Source organism: Rosa rugosa, chromosome 4 (assembly GCF_958449725.1).
Source record: "Rosa rugosa chromosome 4, drRosRugo1.1, whole genome shotgun sequence".
Taxonomy (NCBI): domain Eukaryota; kingdom Viridiplantae; phylum Streptophyta; class Magnoliopsida; order Rosales; family Rosaceae; genus Rosa; species Rosa rugosa.
The window spans coordinates 20,723,276-20,744,690 of record NC_084823.1 but is presented as its reverse complement, the minus strand read 5'-3'; the positions used below and the strand labels follow the sequence as shown (position 1 = coordinate 20,744,690).

The 21,415-nt window shown below is 37.4% G+C and overlaps 3 protein-coding genes and 1 long non-coding RNA gene across 8 annotated transcripts; 2 read left to right on the top strand and 2 right to left on the bottom strand.

The window, feature by feature from the left end:
• Positions 1-2,137: 2,137 nt before the first annotated feature.
• Positions 2,138-5,630, top strand: LOC133706511 (pentatricopeptide repeat-containing protein At2g27800, mitochondrial-like). 2 transcript variants are annotated; one of them, XM_062132055.1, is made up of 4 exons: positions 2,138-2,311; positions 3,136-4,567; positions 5,098-5,385; positions 5,485-5,630. In XM_062132055.1, exons 2-3 carry the CDS (start codon positions 3,246-3,248, stop codon positions 5,099-5,101), a joined length of 1,326 nt encoding a protein of 441 aa, XP_061988039.1. In that variant the 5' UTR covers positions 2,138-2,311; positions 3,136-3,245; the 3' UTR covers positions 5,102-5,385; positions 5,485-5,630. The 2 variants fall into 2 exon arrangements, with proteins under 2 accessions (XP_061988039.1, XP_061988040.1); XM_062132056.1 differs by having other exon boundaries at positions 5,098-5,412; positions 5,485-5,620.
• A 50-nt stretch (positions 5,631-5,680) lies between these two features.
• Positions 5,681-7,179, top strand: LOC133706512 (uncharacterized). The gene is made up of 3 exons (XR_009844577.1): positions 5,681-5,841; positions 5,916-6,005; positions 6,548-7,179. It is a non-coding gene; the product is annotated as an uncharacterized LOC133706512 (long non-coding RNA).
• Positions 7,180-7,813: 634 nt separating this feature from the next.
• Positions 7,814-11,964, bottom strand: LOC133745226 (histidine biosynthesis bifunctional protein hisIE, chloroplastic-like). Its single transcript, XM_062173259.1, has 6 exons — positions 11,753-11,964; positions 10,426-10,610; positions 8,906-9,151; positions 8,732-8,827; positions 8,471-8,622; positions 7,814-8,261 (listed from the first exon to the last, which is right to left on the bottom strand). The coding sequence occupies exons 2-6, from the start codon at positions 10,594-10,596 to the stop codon at positions 8,057-8,059; spliced, it is 870 nt and encodes a 289-aa protein (XP_062029243.1). The 5' UTR covers positions 10,597-10,610; positions 11,753-11,964; the 3' UTR covers positions 7,814-8,056.
• Positions 11,965-16,607: 4,643 nt separating this feature from the next.
• Positions 16,608-18,947, bottom strand: LOC133743812 (adenylate kinase isoenzyme 6 homolog). Of its 4 annotated transcripts, none has more exons than XM_062171849.1 (4): positions 18,800-18,947; positions 17,885-18,088; positions 17,150-17,495; positions 16,608-17,054 (listed from the first exon to the last, which is right to left on the bottom strand). In XM_062171849.1, exons 3-4 carry the CDS (start codon positions 17,479-17,481, stop codon positions 16,868-16,870), a joined length of 519 nt encoding a protein of 172 aa, XP_062027833.1. In that variant the 5' UTR covers positions 17,482-17,495; positions 17,885-18,088; positions 18,800-18,947; the 3' UTR covers positions 16,608-16,867. The 4 variants fall into 4 exon arrangements, with proteins under 4 accessions (XP_062027833.1, XP_062027830.1, XP_062027831.1 ...); XM_062171846.1 differs by having other exon boundaries at positions 17,150-17,492; XM_062171847.1 differs by having other exon boundaries at positions 17,150-17,492; positions 17,885-18,093; positions 18,800-18,939.
• Between the last annotated feature and the right edge of the window lie 2,468 nt (positions 18,948-21,415).

Sequence of the window (21,415 nt, the reverse complement as noted above, 5' to 3'; positions counted from 1 at the left end):
TTCTTGTCGTCATTCGATTGATCGCTGATCCTGAGCCTCCGCAGCCTCGCCGTCGTCGCTGCTATCGTTCTTGCACTCGTCGTTCCAGCCCCGAAGGATTTTCGAGTAGTTGCCCAGCGCCACCATGGTCGCCACCGGAAAAGGCCTAAGTTTCGGTGATTACATTTGCCGGTGTTATCTTCCTCACCGGCGAAGTTTTCTGGCACGAGATAATACCTGAAATCTTTGTCAAGTAGCTCATCATGGTCTGGGGAAATCCGTTATCATCATCTCCGGCGAAGATGTTGTTTCGAAGGGATTGGGCAGCTGGGAAGGTTTGAAGGAAGTCGCTTCAGCTAGGTTTGTTAATATAGCTTTGCATTGTTGGTTTCTGAGGTTAATATTCTTCTTTGGATTGTTATAGTCTTCGAAAGCTAGTGGTCTGATGAGGGATGGGACTCAGGTTGATGATGAAGTGTGGTGGTTTTTTTGGAGCAAAGCTACTAGAAAGAAAGAGAGAAACTATAGATGAGAGTACCAGAGGAAGAGTAGTACTAGGTACTGCAATTTGGGAGTTGGGAATCGGCTTTCTCGGTTTGGTGCCCAAATCAATTTCTTTTTTTTTTTCTGGTAAAATGGAGGCAGAAGGTCAAGAAGGAATGAAAACAAGGGAAAAAAAAAAGTTTTATTGAGGGGCAATACATGTCTATTGGGGAGCAATAGAGGTCTGTTAAATGTCTATTAGAGGGCAATAGACGTTTTGAATTGATGTGTGATTTTCTCCTTTTTTTTTCCTTAATCAAAGTTTTATTTGTCTAATTTAAGGAAGATTAGTTCTCATTCCAGCGACCGAAAGTTCTATTGGGAGGCAATAGAGGCCTATTACCCTCTATTAGGGGGCAATAGATATCTATTAGGGGGCAGTATACTATTAGGGGCAATAGAGGTTTATTACCCTCTATTGGGGGGTAGTAGACGTCTATTAGGGGGGGCAATAGAGGTTTTCAGAAAATTCCGGTGGGCGGCGGTCGGTGACCGGTGATCAGTGATCGGAATCCGGCGTCCGGTGACCTGCTCCAGCGAAGTCTCCTATGGTTTCTCTCTCTTCCATTTTCTCTCTTTCTCTCTAAGTAACAAAGGGGTGAGGGTAAAATGGTATTAAAAATAAATAAAAACTTAATGGGGTATTAGAGAAAACCTTTTTGGGTAAGAGGGAATTAAAAAAACTTAATAGGGTAAGTGGGAAAAAATTCTCTAGAAATTGGGTAAATGGACAAAATAAGGACTAAATCTTACAAATAAGGACAATGTGCTACTAACTAATCCAATCCTGCTACTGCACTCGCTGCACTCATACTCGTCCAGTTCTGCTACTACACTTGTGCTTGTGTTCTGCTACTGCATATTGCTTGTACTCGTGTTCATACTTGTCTCAATTAGTTAATAAAAGCAACCAGCTTGCAAATCATACAAAATGTTTCAAATCTGTTCCAAAGAAGCAAAGATCATTACTAATTACTGCCAAACCCAAAAAAAAGCTTCTTTTAGAGAATTGTCAGCGATAACTTTGATGGAGGAACAAGAAAACAAATCACATCTAGGTTCCAGATTGAACACCGCTGCAGCGCCAGATGCTGCGGTGGCTGCAGTCATACTAAGTCCGGGAATCAATTTCGATTCTTGCTTTGTCTCACTCTAAAAAATGGATGTTCGTGTGAAGTCTTTAGTAGACGGATCATCATATCATGACTAGGATAACCTATCCTGTCGTGACAAAAGCCAATATGTGTCTAAATCCAAGAGATATTCTCTCATAACTTTATTGGATTTAATAGCTCGAATAGTGACATAGAGCCCACTAGAGAGACACATAAACTTCTCTAAGATGCGCCTTTGTTCGCAATCATTAGAGGTATTGCAAAGGAACTCATTTACATTCTCTACATGCGATTTCACATGGTTTCCGTCAACGGGTATTTTGGTGTAAAGTGTAAACTCAAATTCCGTTCTCCCATCCAAAATAGTGAAATACCCGTTGCCATAAAAAAAAACCAAGCAGGAAGGGTGCGGTAAAAAGAAGTTTGTACGTTTTATAACATAAACAAGAAAAATGGTAAAATCACGCTGTTTTACAATCTGACGTGCCTTGTTTTTCACCTTTGCAGCCTTCTTCTCTGTCTCGCTCTTCCACAGTCCACACACACTGTGTACTACAAGAAAAGTACCCTTTTACGGCACATTATATTTACGGGTCGACAGCTACATATGTTCCTCCTGAATCAGTTGATCCGAGGATCCTCTCATCTTTCATACCTTCTCCTGAGAATCCAAGGTAGTCTATGACTTGATATTGTATAGCTTTTCCTTTTCCAGTTACATGTCACATTCCTCTGGTTTGATTCAGCTCTGGCCTCTAGGTGTGTTGTCTATGTCTATTTCTCAAACCTTGGTGAATTGTTCATCTGCTGCTTTTGTTTCAAGAGGGGTATCTGTGTTTTGATATGGGTTTTGGTGTAAAGTGTAAACCGCTTGTGGGTTTAGATTTCTTTTCATATTTTGGATTCTGGGTTAGCTTCAATTCCTTCTTATCTCCATGTGCATATCCACAATGAGTTAGAGTTGTACCTAATGAAAGAGAGACCCTGTTTCTTGATTTATCTGATTGTTTGTTGATCAAATGCAATTAATTTTGTGTGGTTATTGAAAGGTCTATTTTGAATGGTTATTTATGCTATGTGGTTGTTGATTTGGGAGAAGATCAACCTTTATGTAGTTTGTTGAAATGACCAAAACAATTCCTTTTTGTGTTTTAGTTTTGTAATGTTGTGTAATTTAAGAGAAACAGTGTTGAGCCTGCAGACCTGTAATGATTTGCAGGTATTAATTATCATACATTTCGGAGAGCATCGCTCCGTTCCATATCTGTAGTGCTTCTCCCAGTCTCCCTAAAATAATTTCTTTCCGTTTTGTTTCTTCATTTGCTTTTCTGTAGAGCTTTTGATATGTCTATGCTGTGTGTTGATCTGTTAGATGATGAAACTTCACGTTTGGATGATTTGAGAAAGGATTCTCTTGTTTTATAAAATTTCATTATATTAGAGTCGTTTATCTAACTGAGCTTTAATTTTCTTTTTTTTGTTCTGTTTGTCACTTCAGTTTTCTTGCTGAAAAGCCATACGGTATACGGACACCTACCAAATTAGCAAGTTCAATAGTACAGAATTCGGTGTTTCTCACCTTTTGGTAATTGCTCAGTTATCGGTAATATGATTTCTCTTCGTGGACATTGCTGCAGAAATAGTTGCACGCTCAAAAACCTCAATAGCAAGCACTTTTGTGAAAACCCTTTTCATCAATACTTGTCCAACCTGAAGAGCATGGATGCTCATTCATATAGTTTGAATCCCATTAATAGTACTCTGAGGCCAATACACTATTTGACTCAACCCCACTTTGATATAGTACCCAAAGTTGCTTCCAGTGGATTTCTTGGTATATACGAGCGATTTTCATTGCATAAGTTTTACTCATCACCATCTCGATCTTTTAGAAGGAGAGAAAATAAAAGATTAGAATCCAGTAGAAAACCAACCCTTAATGAAGCCCAATTTCAATGGTCTGTATCCCAGTTGTTGCCTAGATTTACACCTGAAGAACTGTGCGATGTTATAACTAAGCAAGATGATCCTCTTGTGTGTTTAGAGTTGTTCAATTGGGCATCGCAACAGTCGCGGTTCAAACATGATGTTAAAAGCTATCACATTACAATAAAGAAACTTGGTGTAGCTAAGATGTACGAAGAAATGGATGACATTGTCAACCAAGTGCTTGCTATCTCTCACATGGGTTCTGAGGCGCTTTTCAATTCCATTATCTACTTTTTCACAGAAGCTCGGAAGTTGACTAGAGCTGTCAATATATTTAAACACATGAAGAATAGTAGAAACATGGACTATAGGCCTTCTGTTAGGACATACAATATTCTGTTTACTGCCTTTTTGAGTAGGGGATGTAATACCTACATAAATCACATGTATATGGAAACCATAAGATGTCTGTTTAGGCAAATGGTGAATGATGGGATTGAACCCGATATTTATACTTTGAATTCAATGATTAAGGGGTATGTTCTTTCCCTTCATGCGAATGATGCACTTAGAGTATTCCATCAGATGGGTGTGGTCTATAACTGCCTGCCAAACACATTTTCCTATGATTATCTCATCCATGGATTATGTGCTCAAGGCCGAACAACCAATGCTAAGCAGTTGTGCAACGAAATGAAGACTAAAGGGTTTATCCCGAGTAGTAAATCCTACAACTCGCTTGTGAATGCTTTGGCTCTTTGTGGAGAGATTGAGGAGGCAGTGAAGTATTTGTGGGAGATGATTGAGAAGCGAAGGTCAACTGAATTCATTACTTATAAGACAGTACTTGATGAAATGTGCAGACAAGGACGGGTTGGACAAGCAATGAAGTTGCTAAAAGAATTTCAAAAGAAAGACATTCTGAGTGGGCATGCTTACAGGAAGCTCCGATATGTGCTTGAAGATGACTATGGAGATTCTGTCTCCCATACTCGATTGAGGTAGTATTATTGATCATATATGAACACATCTTCAATTTACTTTGACATTTATATATCTTCTGGACTACCCAGTATCTTTAGTCTGGGCTACTGGCTCAAGGAGTATATGTGGTTAGAAACTGGTTTTCAGTTAAAATTTCTTCTTTGGTTTGTGTCACTAATATTGCCAATTTGGTTAGGATAATAGTATGAATTTTGTTGTTTCATATTTACCTGTACTGGTATGCAGTTCTTGGATTATAATTTATAAGCCATAACTATATTATCATCACTTGTAGCCTAGTTGACGATAAAATTGATAAACAAAGTCTGTGAATGAAACTTTCTCACTTACCGAATAAACATTTGTGTGTTAGAATAGGTTGATACTCTGCTACCTGTTTGAACCTTTCTTATTAAGGATTGTACAGAGCATTGTACGGGAAGCCTGCTACCTTGGAGTGATCTCTAGTTATTAGTTTGCATCTTATTTGATTTGCTTAGTTGGTTTGAACAAAGTCTGATTCCGTGGCTCCTTTGTTGTTTTGCAGATAAACAGAGTCTAAAAATCACACAGTTTTTTATAGCTGAAGTTAGCCAATGCATCATTAGATATAGTTTGATGATCACAGAAAGGGTTGCGATTTGGTTGAAAATCATTCTTAGGCAATAATACAGCTTAGCCCACCAAAACACAATGCTGTTAACAAATCAGCACAGCTCTTGCTGCCAAGCATGTATTCAGCCGCCCCTCTTCCACTGGCACATGCTCATGTGGCATCATCATCAGGTGTTTTAGGAGCACCACCAGACCTCTGTTCGACTCCATGGACTCACCGGTCAGTGTACCCAACATTCAATCTGGGGTATTTATTTTATGTTGTGAAAATCTTTAATGTTGAGATGAGTAATTACTGAACTCTGAGTGATCATGGCAGAGAAGGCGAAAAATGATGCAATGAAGAAGGTGGCATGTGTGGCTGAGCTTCTGGTCGAAGCAGTGAATGGTGGGGTGAAGGAGTTGTTTATAAACGAGAAGCGAATTGAGCTTGAAATCCAAGCATTGGTTGCCACCATTTCGCGCTTCATCAAGCAGACTGATAAGTGGTTATCAGTCGCACACATCTCAGAGGAATGATCAGGGGTGACCTCTTATGATCTGAGCATCTGGACACCATACGGTTGTTAAACTACTTTTGAATTGACATTAAGACACATTTACTTGGGCAATTAATGACATCTGGAAGGAGTATGAGGTGGAGAAGCTGGAGATAGTAGACATGGAAAAGCAAAAGGTTTGCTCATTACTATCTCCTATGTTAGAGATAAATCATGTTCTTGAATTGACTTCGTTTAATTAAAACTTCAGGCAGAAAAACTTGTTTGAGAAAGGGAGGTAGAATGTGAAGAAGAATCTAGGCAGCACTTAATGCGTGTTCAGGAGGAACATACTGCGCTGGTATGTGTGGGAAAGTGGTGCATGCTATTAAACACAAAACTGATAATCACTTTTTGCAGAAAATTCATTTGTTTGATAACGACACGATGGTTTTTTTTTTTTCCTTACGCATTCTCTGACATTATCAAACATTTACATTTAGTAGAGGAGTAATTATTTTCCACATGTTAAATACCTCTCAGCATATATTGCATTGAACAAATTCTTCGTTCCTCAGCATTCACCATTAGTCTATATGTAAATTATAAGCTGACAAAACAACAAAAGCAGAAAAAAAATTGTTTTGTACTCAAGTCTGTTTGCACCGGTAATATTTCTACTATATAACCTACCTGCAATTTTGTTAGTGACTGGGCAACTCTTTTCATAAAATTAATCCTAATTTTACCCTTGGCCCTGTTCTAAGTAGCTCAGTTTTGATTTGGGAAGTTTCTGAGGCATTTCTGTTGCATGCTTCTGACTATGTTCTTAACTACACTAAACCAGTTTGCCACATATGGAGGAGAACATTATTGACTTCCATTTGTGGGTCTACTTTTCAGCAGGAACATGACAATATGGAACAAAGTCTAAAAGCTAAACACAGTGAAGAGCTAAGGCAGATCCAACTTCAAGCTGAAAACAAGTTGAGAGATAGTTGGAAGAGGCAATCAGGGAGATTGAGCAACTGAAGAACGAGAGAGAGAGTTTGCGTGCAGAACTGAGGGTATTGTGGGAATTTGCAGACTCAATTGACACAAGCACAAGAAGACGTTCAGCTATTGAGAACCAGTGTTGGGACTTTGGGAACTCAATTGACACAATTACAAGAAATCATTCAGGAATGGAACACCGAAGTTGGGAATTTGCACACACATTCTTGAATGCTTTCTTGTACGTGTTCCCAACACTGGTTCTCAGTACCTGAACGTCTTCTTGTGCTTGTGTCAGCTGAGTCTGCAAATTCCCAAAATGCCTCGGTTCTGCATGCAAACTATCTCTCCTTCAGTTGGTCAATCTTCCTGACTGCCTCTTCATGCAGCTTTAAGCTCAAACTTAGTTGGGTCTAATATGCCTAAGTTACTGGACTGAGAGCTTTGAGGCTTCAGCATGAAGATGAGATTAAGACGCTTCAGGAGGACTTGGATCTTCCAAAGTACTTATCTTCCCCATGTTCTTTCTGAATTTCTTTTTTGTTTTTTTTTGGGCACATTTTTTACATATTAGGTAAATAACAAGAATATGTAAAAAATGTGCCCAAAAAAAAACAAAAAAGAAATTCAGAAAGAACATGGGGAAGATAAGTACTTTGGAAGATCCAAGTCCTCCTGAAGTGTCTTAATCTCATCTTCATGCTGAAGCCTAAAGAGGGTTTACCTGCAGTCTTAGTTGTGCTTTATCTGCAGTCTTAGAAGCAGAGGGAATTACTGCGTGACACCTGACTTAGGTCAATATTTTCATTTTGAGTTTCATTCATGTAGTTATGGGTAGTTGTTTATGTTCAACAATCCACATTCAATATTCAATAAATATAAGCAAATTACCGATCAGCTCTCTTTTGGACACTACTATTTCTGAAGACATGTATATTACAAACTCTCACAAACCTAATTTAATAAAATCTGTCTTTCAGTACTAGGGCAGGGAGCCTAGGAATTGAATATAATCAAGTTCTTTTTCAATTTAGTAGGGAGCCGAGAGCCCTAACGATTTTACTAGTCTCTGATTTAGCAACTTTTTTGTACCAGCCCTGGAATCCAGTATTCATAATCTCAAGAGATCATAATTTGCAAAATGTGGTGAAGAATATAAATTTCGGGCTCCGAAACATATTCTCTTCTCAAGTGATCCTTCATTCTGGGTAAATCTGGAGACAGGTTTATCACAATACTTTAGAATTTGATGATTTTCAATCCAAACAGTATCAAAGTAACGGCATCAGTACAAAACTACCAACAAGGTGCAAAAATACCACTGACGGTGGTGAAGAATGTTTAATCATAACAAACAGACTATCTATCTAAACTTTGAATGGCATTGCATGTCTCAAAACTTGACACAATACAGTGTGTCTAGCCTTGTGTCTTGCGACTTCTCTTTTCCTCGATACCCGACTGAGAAAATCTACGTCGTAGAATTTCTAGAACATCTTCCATTTTTCCATCTTTAAGGGCCAGCAGAACCATGGAATGATAGAGCACATCTCCCATCTCTGAGGCAGTACGTGACTTATCCTCATTCTCCTCTAATGTTCGACATAGCTCATCTGCCTCTTCCCTAGAGTGAGAGAAGAAAACAAACAGCTCGTGAAAATACAGAACATAGATTATGTATTAGCATAGTGTTCCAAGTATATACACATACATTGCCAGTATACATATTACTTCCCTAATTCCTTTAATAACTTATTTCTTGAATAAATTTTGAGTACTATCTTCAGAAAGTAGAAAGAATATGCATTCATTAAAACTCGCATAACATCATACCTGATTTTTGAACACAACAATTTCTCATCAAGTAGTAGTCGTCTCGTCCATGAGGGCTTTCCAGATTGTGGGACTTCTAGTTCTCCTTTTCGCTTTGCAATTGTAGATTCTAAAGAGTTCAGAGTGGTCAAAGGGAATTTATCTCCTCCGCTCTGTCACAGATTATCTGAATCACTTACAAAACATAGTGTAATTTGACCTGCGTAATGAAGAATAATAGAAGACATAGTAATCTTATTCTAATTGTTTAAGGCTGAAAACCTGCTGATCTTCTAACAAATCAATCACCGAGGTGTAATAGCAAGTCTCTGCTCCCGTGTGGCAAGTAGGGCCATCAGGCTTCCCTAGGTATATTATCTGAGAAAAAGTACCAAGTCAAGGTAATACGAGCACGAAAAGCAAATATGTTTCAACAAGACTGGGCCAACAACATACAGAGTCTCGATCACAATCAAGGAAGATGTCATGGACATTAATGAAATTATTGGAGGTCTCTCCCTTTGTCCAGAGTGTTGATCGCGACCGACTGTAGAATGTGGCCTTCCGGGAGGAGATTGTTGTAGCCACTGCTTCCCTGTTTGCAAAACCTTGCATTAAGATGGCTCCTGTGTTAACATTTTGAGCTATTGCAACCGCTAAACCTTTGTCATCCCATTTTACACTGTCTAACACTGTTTCGACCTGAAAGCATTCCCAAAGTTTTTATGAAGAAAGAGGAAAGAGAGGACAAAAGATGACTGACAAATGAGATTAACACATAACTCATTTGCATGGGAGTAGTCATGGCTGACAAAACACAAGCCAACTTCTATGAGTTTGACATAGACTAAACAGCTTATTCAAACGAAGGTGGAAAAATAAAGTGCATGTTAATATGAAAACAAGAAACTTCATCCAAAGCAAAAAGGACAATGATAAACTAAAATCAGTAAAATTTAATAAATTGCATCTGTGTGGTTGAAAATGATAAACTAAAATCAGTAAAAACTAATAAATTGCGTCTGTGGTAAATCACACATATTGAATAGGGCATAGGTGGTAAATCACACAGATGAGGTTCTTACAAAACTAAGAAAAAAAAGAATGTACAAACAGGATCTATATAAACATGATGAATGGGAAAAAAAAATAACAAAAGAAGAAGAACAAGTATAAACTCATGGATTACAAAATTGAAACTAGTTGAGTGTCATCAGATAGAGTGCTGAATTATGAACACGCTAAGACAAATACATGGTAACCAAGACTTCACTAGAGAAAATTTTGTTCTTTCTTTTGCCAAACTTTGTAATGCTTCGACCTACGCCCTAATCAATATATGGTAGACACTGTATTGACATGTCGACGGTATTGTAATTTTATGATTTAAAAGTGCACTCGGATAAGTCTGAAAAGTAAGTTTAGATTCTGACTTGGCAATTATCTAACTACATTTGTGACGATACCTGGTTAGCCAAGGAAAAGGAAACTCACAAGTATATGGTTTGTGAATAACACGTACAGTTAAGGAAAAGGGGTTGGTATGAAAAGGCCAGAGGTAGCTCAATATAGCTATACATCAACTAAAAGGCAATGATGGATACTTTGAAGAGAAAACTTTGTTATAATGAGAAACTCCATTGCATTTGCTTCTGTATCAAATGTTTTTCAGACATGTAACAGTCCCTACCACATTAGGCTTTGGTAGACACAATACATTAGACACTATCACTAGTTAAAGAGTGGGAGTCTCATTGAACTAGAAGAAGAAATAATCATGTGTGATAAATGATTTATGTTGTTTCATGTTATGGTTGACAGGTTCAGGATCTGCTGAGTAAAAGAAAACCAACCATTTAATATCATTCACAGGTTTTTTGTTTTAGACAAGTGCCAGTCCCTACCACATCACAGTGAACAAGGCATACACCTGACAAAATTGACAATCAATATGGAATTACTACATAAATAGGCACCTTTGATTGAAGATGAAGGTCGCTGTTGAAGTTGTTGGTGGAAGCATAAACAAGACAATTGCTCTTTCTTTGGAAACTCACTCTACCATGATCAAATGAAGTAGATATGGAAAGCCGAGACGGGGAAGAAACTCTGACTGATTGCAGACAGTGGAACTGTGAACTTGCCATTCATATGAACCTTCCTGTGACAACGAAAGCGAGATGAAATTATTCTCACCAAAACAATGAAATTATTCTCACCAATACAACAAAAATAATAATAAGAAAAACAAAAAGAGAGAAGAGCATCTATATCCGGAACGGATACTACAAAATCAAAGTAAAACACGAGGCACTCAAAAAAATAAAATCTTCAGAGGAAATGAGGCGGAGACAAAAAAAAAATGCGTGCAAATAATCAGATAAACCCGATAGTAATGATAGGGATGTCCTGAATAAGAACAGGGATTTATGATAATAATTTTTAAAGTTCCATCCTGACATACCAACATCAAATGTTGATGTCTAAATGTTGTAAATAGAGAAAACGGTTCACGCAGTATTCAGACATGAAAATGTAAGAACTAACAACAGATTATGCACTGACCTAACATCTAATTGAGAGACATGTACTAAATTCTGTTATTTTGTCATGATTTCACACCATAGTCAAGTAAGAGTAAGTTTTTATTACATGAACCGGATTGAATAAGTTGGTCATCAATCTGTCACTGACTATTTGTGATTGCATGGCACCGTAATCTGATTCGAGTGTTTTTGCTCCTACGAAATAGGCTTGATTAAACCCCCTTCCCTCTTATTGTTTATGTCTACTGAAACACATTTTCCCCATATTTCCTTCAAACCCTACCAGAAACACACAAAACCATGCATATGTAGTAAAAAGTTGTAGACTAACTCAACCGACAAAGCAGAAGCTCTAGACACCAATCAAAACAGCTATTCCCAAAATATAAAAGAAGCTTATGTTGTCGTAGTTAGAGCAATATCATGTAATTGTTGCAAGAATCGGGCATCTGGCATCAAAAAGATTATCAAAAGGGCATATCTGGCAAAAACTAATAATGCGCAAGGGAGACAACAGAACCAAGGATTTGTAATTCATTCATTATTCATAATGCAAAAGCCGAATCAAACTGATATGCCCTGATCAAGTCTTTCACCATATAATTTTAAATTTTAAATTACAGGCTTTTTTACACCAAAAATTTTAAAAATTCATGTGGATGACTCAAGAGTAAATCCATTCCATTCTATTCTATTGCGCAGAAGGAAGAAAAAGACAAAAAAAGGAAAAGGAAATCAAGCGAGTACAATTTCTTACCTCTGCCTCCTCTCTCAAGCGGAAGAGGGATTTCGATTCGAGCCCTGGGGCGGCGGCGGAGGAAGAAAGAAAGTACTACGGAACTGAATGCGAGCTGTGAGGATTGAGGAAGAACCTGCCTCAACTCAACTGGTGAAGAGCTACGAGTGAGAGGAATGGTTAATTGATTTTCTTGTCTAGTCTAGTAGTATTGGAGTGGGAGAGGTTACTTTCAAATCAAGGTCGGACGAGTATGAGTATGTTCCAATTTTAATTGAAATATTAATTCTACAACTTACATGTCATCGAATCATTTATTGATTTAAAGGGAGAATTTCACAAATGGTCACTTAATTGATTCATTCGATACTTTAGTCACTCAATTTTTAAATATATCATTTTGGTCACTCAACTATTATTATTCTGTCAATCACTTTAGTCACCGAAAACAAATGTTGTCTCACTTTAATCACTTCTCCTAATCATTCCAATTCATACTTCTCAATTTTTCACAATTAGTAGGACAAAAATATCCTTGATATTGTGGCAAATAATTTTTTTTTTTTTAATGAAAAAACTAACAGAGCGACTAAAGTGAATAACAGAGTTAAAGTTGAGTGACCAAAATTATATATTTAAAAAGTGAGTGACCAAAGTGTCGAACAGGTAAAAGTTGAAAGATCATTTGTGAAAGAAATTCTATTTCTCCCTGATTTAAAACTCTTCATGAAGTCTTCATCTTAAAATCCTCATTATATAAGGGTGACCCTTATATCTTATTAGAGTTATTTTCTCAATGACTCAACTTACATTATCTTATTAGGTAATGTGAAGGTTTGTGCTTGGAAGGCGGCCTCTAATATTCTTCCTACACGAATCAGGCTTAATTAGTGAAAGAGGTATTGATATTGATATCCAATGTCTGTTTTGTGATGAAGAAGTTGAGTCCCCATTCATGCCCTACGAGATTGTTCCCATGCATTTAGTATGCACCAGGTAGCTCATATTCCTAATTTCTCAGGTGCCTCTTGTGTTGCGGACTGGTTGGTGTCCATTTACGCATAGTCCCCTGCAGATTTAATTTGCTCCTTTATTGATGACCATTTGGGCTACTTGGCGTAACTGAAACTCCCAGATTTGGGATGAGGAGTGCAAGTTGGCTACTGATATTGTGCCAATAACGATGGGTTGGTGGGAGGATTACAAGGCTGCTCGCACTCCCTCACCTTCTGTTAATAGATCAAGGTCTTCGACCCAATGGAAAAAGCCTCCTATTGGTTTTATTAAAGTGAATGTTGATGCGGCTTTTTGTTTGGATTCGGGTATCACAGGATTGGGAGGTGTGTTCAGGGACCATGAAGGAGTTGTTTTGGGGGGGCTTTCAACACACAGTAATGGTGTCTAGTTCTGCGCGGCATGCGGAGTTGTTAATTTTGCTTCTAGAAGTGCAGTTGGCTATTGATCAGAATTTCACACCGGTGATAGTGGAAACAGATTGTATGGATTTGGTTCAAGCTATCTCTAGCTCATCCCTTTATCAATCAGAGTTGGGGTTCTTAATTGATGACCTGTGAAACATGTTGCATGACGCTTTAGATGCTAAAGTGGTTTTTGGTAGTAGGCAGGTTAATCTAGTAGCGCATACTTTGGTGCAGGAGGCCAAAGCTGGTCAGTTTGGTATTGATTTCTTTACCAACATCCCTCCAAGTGTGGAGGCCTCTCATACTTTCTGATTGTAATGTTGTTTCATCAATGAATTAGTCTTTCATTTCCCTCAAAAAAAAAAAAAAAAAATTGGTGATTTTTTCCCTCCCCTTTCATAAATTGATGATTTAAAGTATTTTCTCCTAATCAATTTGCATGCATAATTTTAATGAAATTTTGATTTGGGAAAGCATTAAAGTTTTACTTTTACTTGCTTTAAAAAAAAAAAAAAACAATTTGGAACCCAGCCTAGCTAGGACGCTCAATCCCACGCCTATACATATTATATATTGATGAATCAGAATACACTGGGGAGGACATAAAACATGAGTCTTGTACAACATTACAACAGTTCTCATAGAGCACATCTCAAATAATAAATGGAGGCTTTTCCAACCAAAAGTCATCAATATTTATTTTTGTTCATTCACTCTAACAGTTTTACAAATGTTTTTCCTTGAATCTTTCGGTTTTACATTGCCCAATTTTCAGACTAGATGAAGTTGGCGGTACTTGGAGTTAGGGCATGGTAGTTACTGTTGTTTCTTCATTGTTATCGTAGACTTTTATTTATCAAACTCTTCTATCTTTGTATTTTCAGCAAAATTGTTAGATTGCTCTGATTTATCAATCTCTTCGATTGCCTGTAGCCAACTCTTCGAGTAGCAAAGGCTCAATGACCGATAGCGTCCAAATACCGTGAGGGAAAAGTGAAAAGTTATCTAGGTAGATAAAGAATTTTACATTTTTATTGGTAGTTGTGGGAGTTTTGTAGTTATTTATGAAGAGCATGTAGGCACCAGTTGTTTGAGGTTGGTAATCGTGTTATAAGAAGTGTTGAAATCGTTTTTATAGGATTCAGGATAGTTCATTTTTAGGAATAATACCAAATTTTCGGTGGAGTCTCTCTGCAAGACTAGTTTATATTTCATGGTGAAATTTGAGACGGGTCATATTACTCTGCCTTGTAACTGCATTGCTAATCAGCACCCTGATTCAACCGAATACATCTCATCTTTTCTATAATACCAAACTCCTATAACGGTGTGAGGAAAATACTTGGCTTGAAGAATAGGGTTAACCAAGGATCTCGGAGAAGATGCAATAGCACGCGAAACTGTTTTGGCCAGCAGTGCTTGATTAAAATGATGAAAGGATCTTCAACTAATCAATAATAGCCAAGTACATTTGTTTCCAGTACTAGAGCTAGCCAACTAGGCAAACAAATATCCCAACAGCAACTCCTATCAGCATAACTTGCCACAAGGTGAGCAGTGTTATTTAAACTTCTAGGAACAAAATTTGCTAAATCCAGAGTCTCATGCAATAGGCTCTCCATAACAGCATCCTTCGGGCGGTGCCCTTGCAGCTGGTGAATCAAGTACAATATGAACTAAAAGGTTCAAGAGATTATATTAGTCAAGTCTTTTATTAAGAATGTTCAAATGCGAACTCGCCCCAAAAGGCCCTCGAAATCTAAAACTACAGACTGAAACATACCAAACCAACCAATGCATAAAACGTTAAAACAAAACACAGGAAACAACAATCTATCATGAAGATTGTTGCTGACTCTGTCAAGGAACATAAACGAAAGATGTCAGTTCCTCATTTACAAAGATGCAATAAACCTCACGAAGGATCAAGCAAGATCAGACCGTTGATACTAGTAAAAGGATCAGGAAATGTCGTGTCAAATGATTCTCTCAGTAATTCATTCAGGGCTGGGAATTAAATCGGTATAGAACAAACCATTTCTGCTAGAAAGTGCTGCATTGTGCTTTGTTTATTAAATCAGTAGCGTGACACAAATGATACTTATTTTTCAAATTACTAAACTCCGATAGATGGGAACCCAGAATGCGAGTCCAACATACATCTTTTTCAACAATTTAGCAGATGCAGACATGAATATAATATATGAATGAAGTCTTACCATAATGTATATATATGAATGGGAAACATTCACTGGGGGGCCAAAAAAAAAGAACATTGAAAATCTTGTTAAGCCTTTACATTGCAGCATTAGCTGCAGAGTTCTTTTTAAGGTGCAGGTCATTAAAGAGGGATTCTCACACCGTTCAAGAGTTCTTTCGGAGTATGTCTATCATTTCAAAGATAAGCATCTAGACGAATGAAAAGCAAAATATGAAAATTCTATAATATAACATAAAGGTTACTTTTCTCAATTAAGACTTAACAATCAATTTAGGGATCCATACAACAGACAACAAAATAGAGAGTATTGCTGGCTCATTTAAAGTTTTAAACCATAAAACTCAAGGAACCGATGCAAGTGACTGCATATTATGAAATAACTGAGCAGATTTTTGTATCTGCATTGCCTAAATTCCATTACAGCTCAATGCTCAAGAAGTTTATAGAAAATTATTCATGCTTGCATGGGTCATAACTAAGAAACAGACCAGCCACAATTCCTTTTACCATCCAACTTGACCAGTCATAGCAATTTGGCCAAGCAAACTATTACCTATCAGAATATCAAGCCTTCAAATTGATGTATAGTTTTAGACCTGCTAGGTGACTATCAAAAGGAGAATGTTCTCATATCAGGTTTTAAATTTTACAGCCTAGAAATCATAAAAGCAGCCTGTTACTAAAAGGGTAACAAGAATGAGCTTTTCACAAACAATTGGATCTCCTCCAAGTGTCCATGCTATCTATCATAAAGTACCCGTAAATGTTCAAAATACAGGGACTCCGAAATATTTACCCTAGTCAACGCATCAAAGAACAAAAAATTAGCTTAGCCAAAAGGCATCAATAAAGAAGCAAGTCGGTGCAATTTTTAGTCAGTCTCAGTCAAGTGATCTCTAGACGGACTTCTTTTACATCCCTACTGTATAAGTTAGTTACAGTGTTGTAATTGAATTGAACAACATCATACATATGAAGTCTAAAAGATATGGAATACCCAATTAGATGTAGAAACATAACTTAACATACCTCAATACTGCTACAAGCACTAATCCAAACAAATCCTTGTACGATCCAAAATATAATTCAGTCTTATCCATGATCAATTTATCACTATTAAGACAATTGTCACATTCACATATGCTATAATAGACTTGAACAAAGTCCTACCTATGAACATTTTATAACAGATGGAATAGTAATTCTAGTAGAAACCTAACTTCACACACCTCAATACTGTAACAAGCAGAAGACATTAATCTAACTAGTGGTCCAAACAAAATCTGGTATCCAACATAATAATTCAATCTTATGTGGATAACTTTGAAAAGAAATTTGATTTCACCAAATCCTCAGATCACATCAACATTAAAATGACAAGAAATTGGATTTGAATAAACTATAACATTAGTACAAGAAACCTCATCTTAGATGTTTGACCATATGAAACGACCAACCAAAAACCTGCTTCAAGCAGAACTATACCGTGGCAGACTAAGTTGATGGTTGCCACCTCCTCACCCAATCAGTCAAAGAAGCGAGATTCGTTGAAATGTCTTCAATGCTATCACTCTTCAGAGGTTGTACAATATTTTCCGGGTAGCTCTCTTTTGCCTCCTCAAGCAGAGTTTGAAATATTTCACATTCAACATTGTTGGAAAGTTTAGAGCCGGAATACCCTCTGTAACATCCAAAACCCACAAAGAAAATATATGATTTGAAGTTGTAAGGCTTTCATTTAGTTAAATTAATCCGCCAAAACAAATAGAGAATCACCTTTGAGTCAAACGGTCATACAAGACAGTGTTGTCAGTCTGAAGCACAACCACAAGATCAAACCATCTCTCAGGGAAGAAATCGCAACCGTGGTAGTCCACTATGTTCCCTCCTTCTTCCATCATATCTTCAAGCTCGTCGCACACCAGGTCTTCATTAATGACGTAACAGTCAAGCTCATTGTCCCAGCCATCATGGAGGCTCTTTGCCTTGACCAACTCACCTATGTTGATGTGGCGAAGCTGTGTCTCTTCTGCTAAGGCAGACGACATTGTTGTCTTCCCTGTTCCGGGTGTGCCAGTCACCAATATATTCGGCCTCTGCCTTGCCATGCCCTTCTAGTCTGCTTCAGGGACATAATGAAATCAGAACTAAACTCCAGTTCAAAAGAATCAAATCTTACAACTTCACCAAAACAGATATTACAACAAAATCCTATCCGGAAAACCAAACATTTAAGTGTAGCTTTTGATTATAATATTCACTAAGACAGCAACAAAAACCATCAAATCATAGGGTAACAGTCTTACAGCTAAAACAAATGGACCGTCAGACTGAAAATAATCTCAAAACAGCAACTGAAACAATCGGAACTTGAACAAAGCTAAATAAACAGGTGCATCAGTGGCAACTTAAACCCTAAAAGAGACTAATAGCTTTAAAGTAAGAAAATCGGCGGAGCAGCCAGAGCTGAATAAGTAAAAGAAAACCCATAAAAAAATGAAAGGCCGTTACCCAGAAAGTTAAGCGTCTTAGGTCTCGCCGGCGGGAGTTTGTGTCTTTGAAGTTGAGGCTCGGAGTGGAGATTACTAGCAGTGGCGGATCCAGGATCACAACCTTGGTGGGGCTTGAATTTCTTAACAAAGGCTTTAATTAATAGTACAGATGCAAGGATTTAATAAACGGTATAGATGCGAGCGTCCACTGCCAACTAATTGTCTGCTCTAGTTCAACAACAAAGCAAAACACAACAATAGCAAATCAGTAATCGCATCAAAACTCCGTAAATAAAAATTAATCAGAATATTAGCAGAGAAATGAAGCACCTTGGCCACACTAGATATAAGAGAATTCAAATCAAATAGTCTACACTGACAGATTTTCATTAAATGTGCATGCTTTTAGTGGCTACCTTGTGGTAGAAAAACGACTGCCCTTCACCTAATATGTTCATCTTATTCATAATATTACACCACGAGCTAACTAGTATCATATATAACAACGCTGGAGCCATTTATGAGCTACCAAATCTATATAAATCTCTCTGTACTCCATGATTGTTTTCCCCAAACAAGCACCAACCCAGCTTTGCTCCAAAACTAATACAAAACCATTCACTCAATACGATCAATTTTGAACCTCAATTCATGACATGATTACACTAGAAGAAGTTCAAAAGATTACTGAAACCTCTCACTGATCCAAACAACAAAGACCAATTCAAACCCACCTCCCCAAAAACCTCAAAAGAACCAAAAGCTCCAATTTTTTACTCAACTGCTTGATACCCAATTCACCCAGCAATTTCATCAAACTCAGTAACTCACACACTGCCGGCAACCCAGCAATTTATTCTCACTTGATTTGAAATCATTAAATCAATAACCAGCAATTTGGTAATCTGAAATTGCAACCCAGCATGATACTTACACAGTTACGAGAGGAAGAACTGAAGAAGCAGAAGACTAGTACTCAATGTGAAGAATCGCTAGTCTGAAGTCTCAACTCTAAACAAGAAGACTCTGGCTATCAGGCTAAAAGGAGAGAACAGAGTCTAAAATTTATACCTAATTTTTCTTTTGGGCCCAAAAAGCCCGGTGGGGCTTGACCCCTACCCAGCTCGGGCTGGATTCATTAGGTCGATTAGAACTGGCTGCGACGCGATTTGGTTGTTGCCTGTCGGGGTGTTTTTTTGGCTCTTGGTTTTAGTTTTTGTTAGTTTTCGGGATTCACCCACTACTATTGGTCTAGTACCATAAGTCTCTCATTTATAAGTAGGAGTCGAATGAGTAGTTGTTACTTTTAAGTTAATGATTTGATTAAAAAAAAAAAAAGGTTCTTTTTCAAGTCACGATTGTTGTCTTGGATTTCGGTGGAGCTCTCCATCTAGATAACATACTAGTTGTCTCAATTCCTTGCAAGCTTTAGGCCGTGCGATTTAGTTCCACTATGTTCTTATGTGATCGCGAAATCCTGGGATGACCAACCTAACAATTCTCTGTTGTGGTCACTTGTTGCAGTTATTGCTATAGTTTTTTGTCTAACTGATTTGGCTAGTTGTCTAATTCTGTCATCGTTGAATCCATTGATATTTTATCTTTCTCGATGTAATTTTTTAGTCGATGTTGTGATTGTTGTGGATCTGTCGTTGGAGTTTATTTGATCAAAAAATATTTAATATCCAAATTTTTGTTCAGAATTTCGAATGAATCAGAGAGACTAAGACAAATTCAATAAGAAATTGGTATTGAAATAAAAAGAAATGCTAGCTACCTTCCCTTTCTGCGTACCTTCTCTTTTAACATTTCTCACACAACAGATGACTTGTAGATCCTACTGCAATCTAAAATTTAATATTTAGTGTACTGGAAACTAAATTCATTTTTTAATGGCTATTTTTTTTTTTTATGGAAATTCAATCGTGAGGTGTTACTAGGATTGCCTGGAAGAACAAAAGATTATCGTTGCATTTCATGTTCATCAACCCAGAAAAGGAACAAAGAACCCAACGAAAATTTATATATGCAAAAGTATATTTAAAAGGATGAAAGGCAAACATGGAAAAGCAAAAAAATAGAATTAGTTTTTGAGCAATGCAAGGTATCACATGCATCCCACCTTATATAGCAGTTGATATAGGGAAGCGGATCAACTGTCACAATATTTCCTGTGCCAAATCTATCGCAGCCTCAAATTTTGACACACGTCATCTCCGTTAATAAAGGCCTAAAGTACTTCATCAACATCCACTCCATCGTTTTTTACCAAAAATCAATAGGAGTCTCTGTTATGCCGCATACCTAGATTTACACGTTTATCAGTCATTTGGTTAGTAAACATCAATTTTTTCACTTTTCACTTTCATTTAAAACATTTAGAGAGCCCTAAAAGTGACATTTTTCTTCAATTCAGATTATGAGAAAACTTCTTTCTTGAAAGTTGTAGATTGCATTAAATCGAGTCCATTGACACAGAGAAGATCAATATCGGAGTTATTTCTTGTGGGGTTGGAATTTTGACCAATATGAGGTCGCATGTGGACCTATCATAAGGCTCCATGTGGATAAATTAGATTGCGCCATGTGGCAAATAAAACAGGAGAGAAAGAAAGTCAACCGAAGGGGAATTAGCCAATATTTTAGAATTGGTGAGTGAATCTATTGTTTGTTGAAGTGTATCAAAAACTAAACTATTGTGCTTGTTAATGTGCGTCTAAATCCTCACATATGTGTTTGTGGTGAGATTTCAAAGCCGCATATACTTTCCATTAATTTCAAACAGTCATCTCTTAATTTTTAATATTTTGTCGATCTACATTGATTTCCCACGCTTTTTACTTTTTTTTTTGACTTTTGACTTTTGACTTTTGACTTTTAATTCTTTTGATTTGATTTTTTTTTAGTGAAATTATGTTTAAATCCCTTACATATGTGCTTGTGGTGGGATTGAAAGTCCATTTTCCGTTCATTTCAAATAAAATTATCTCTGAGTTTCTAATGTTAGTTTCTCTAATTGATTTCCTATCGTTCTTGATTTTTATTCTTTTGATTGTTTTTGTCTTTTAGTGAAATCATGCTTTCTTGGCATTTTGAGGAGTCCATTGAGGTGAAAATTAAGAAAAGGGATTTTGTCTTAGGGATTTTTTTCCCACTTACCCCATTAAGTTTTTTTAATTCTCCATTACCCTAAACATTCTAAGGAAGTCTCCCCTAATACCCCATTAAGTTTTTTTTTTAGACTATTTTACCTTCACCCCTTTGTTACTTAGAGAGAGAGAGAGAGAAACCATAGCAGACTTCGCCGGAGCCCCGTCATCGGTCGCTGGATTTCGGTCACTGGCCGCCGGAATCCGGTCACTGGCCGCCGGAATCCGGTCACTGGGCACCGCCCACCGGACTTCTCTAAAAACCTCTCCGGAGGTCCCCAAAGAGGTTGTCGAAGATTTCATAGGTCGTCGGAAAAGTTTATTGGCCCCCAATAGACGTCTATTACCCCTCAACAGAACTTTCGGTAGCCGGAATGAGAACTAATCTTCTTAAAATTAGA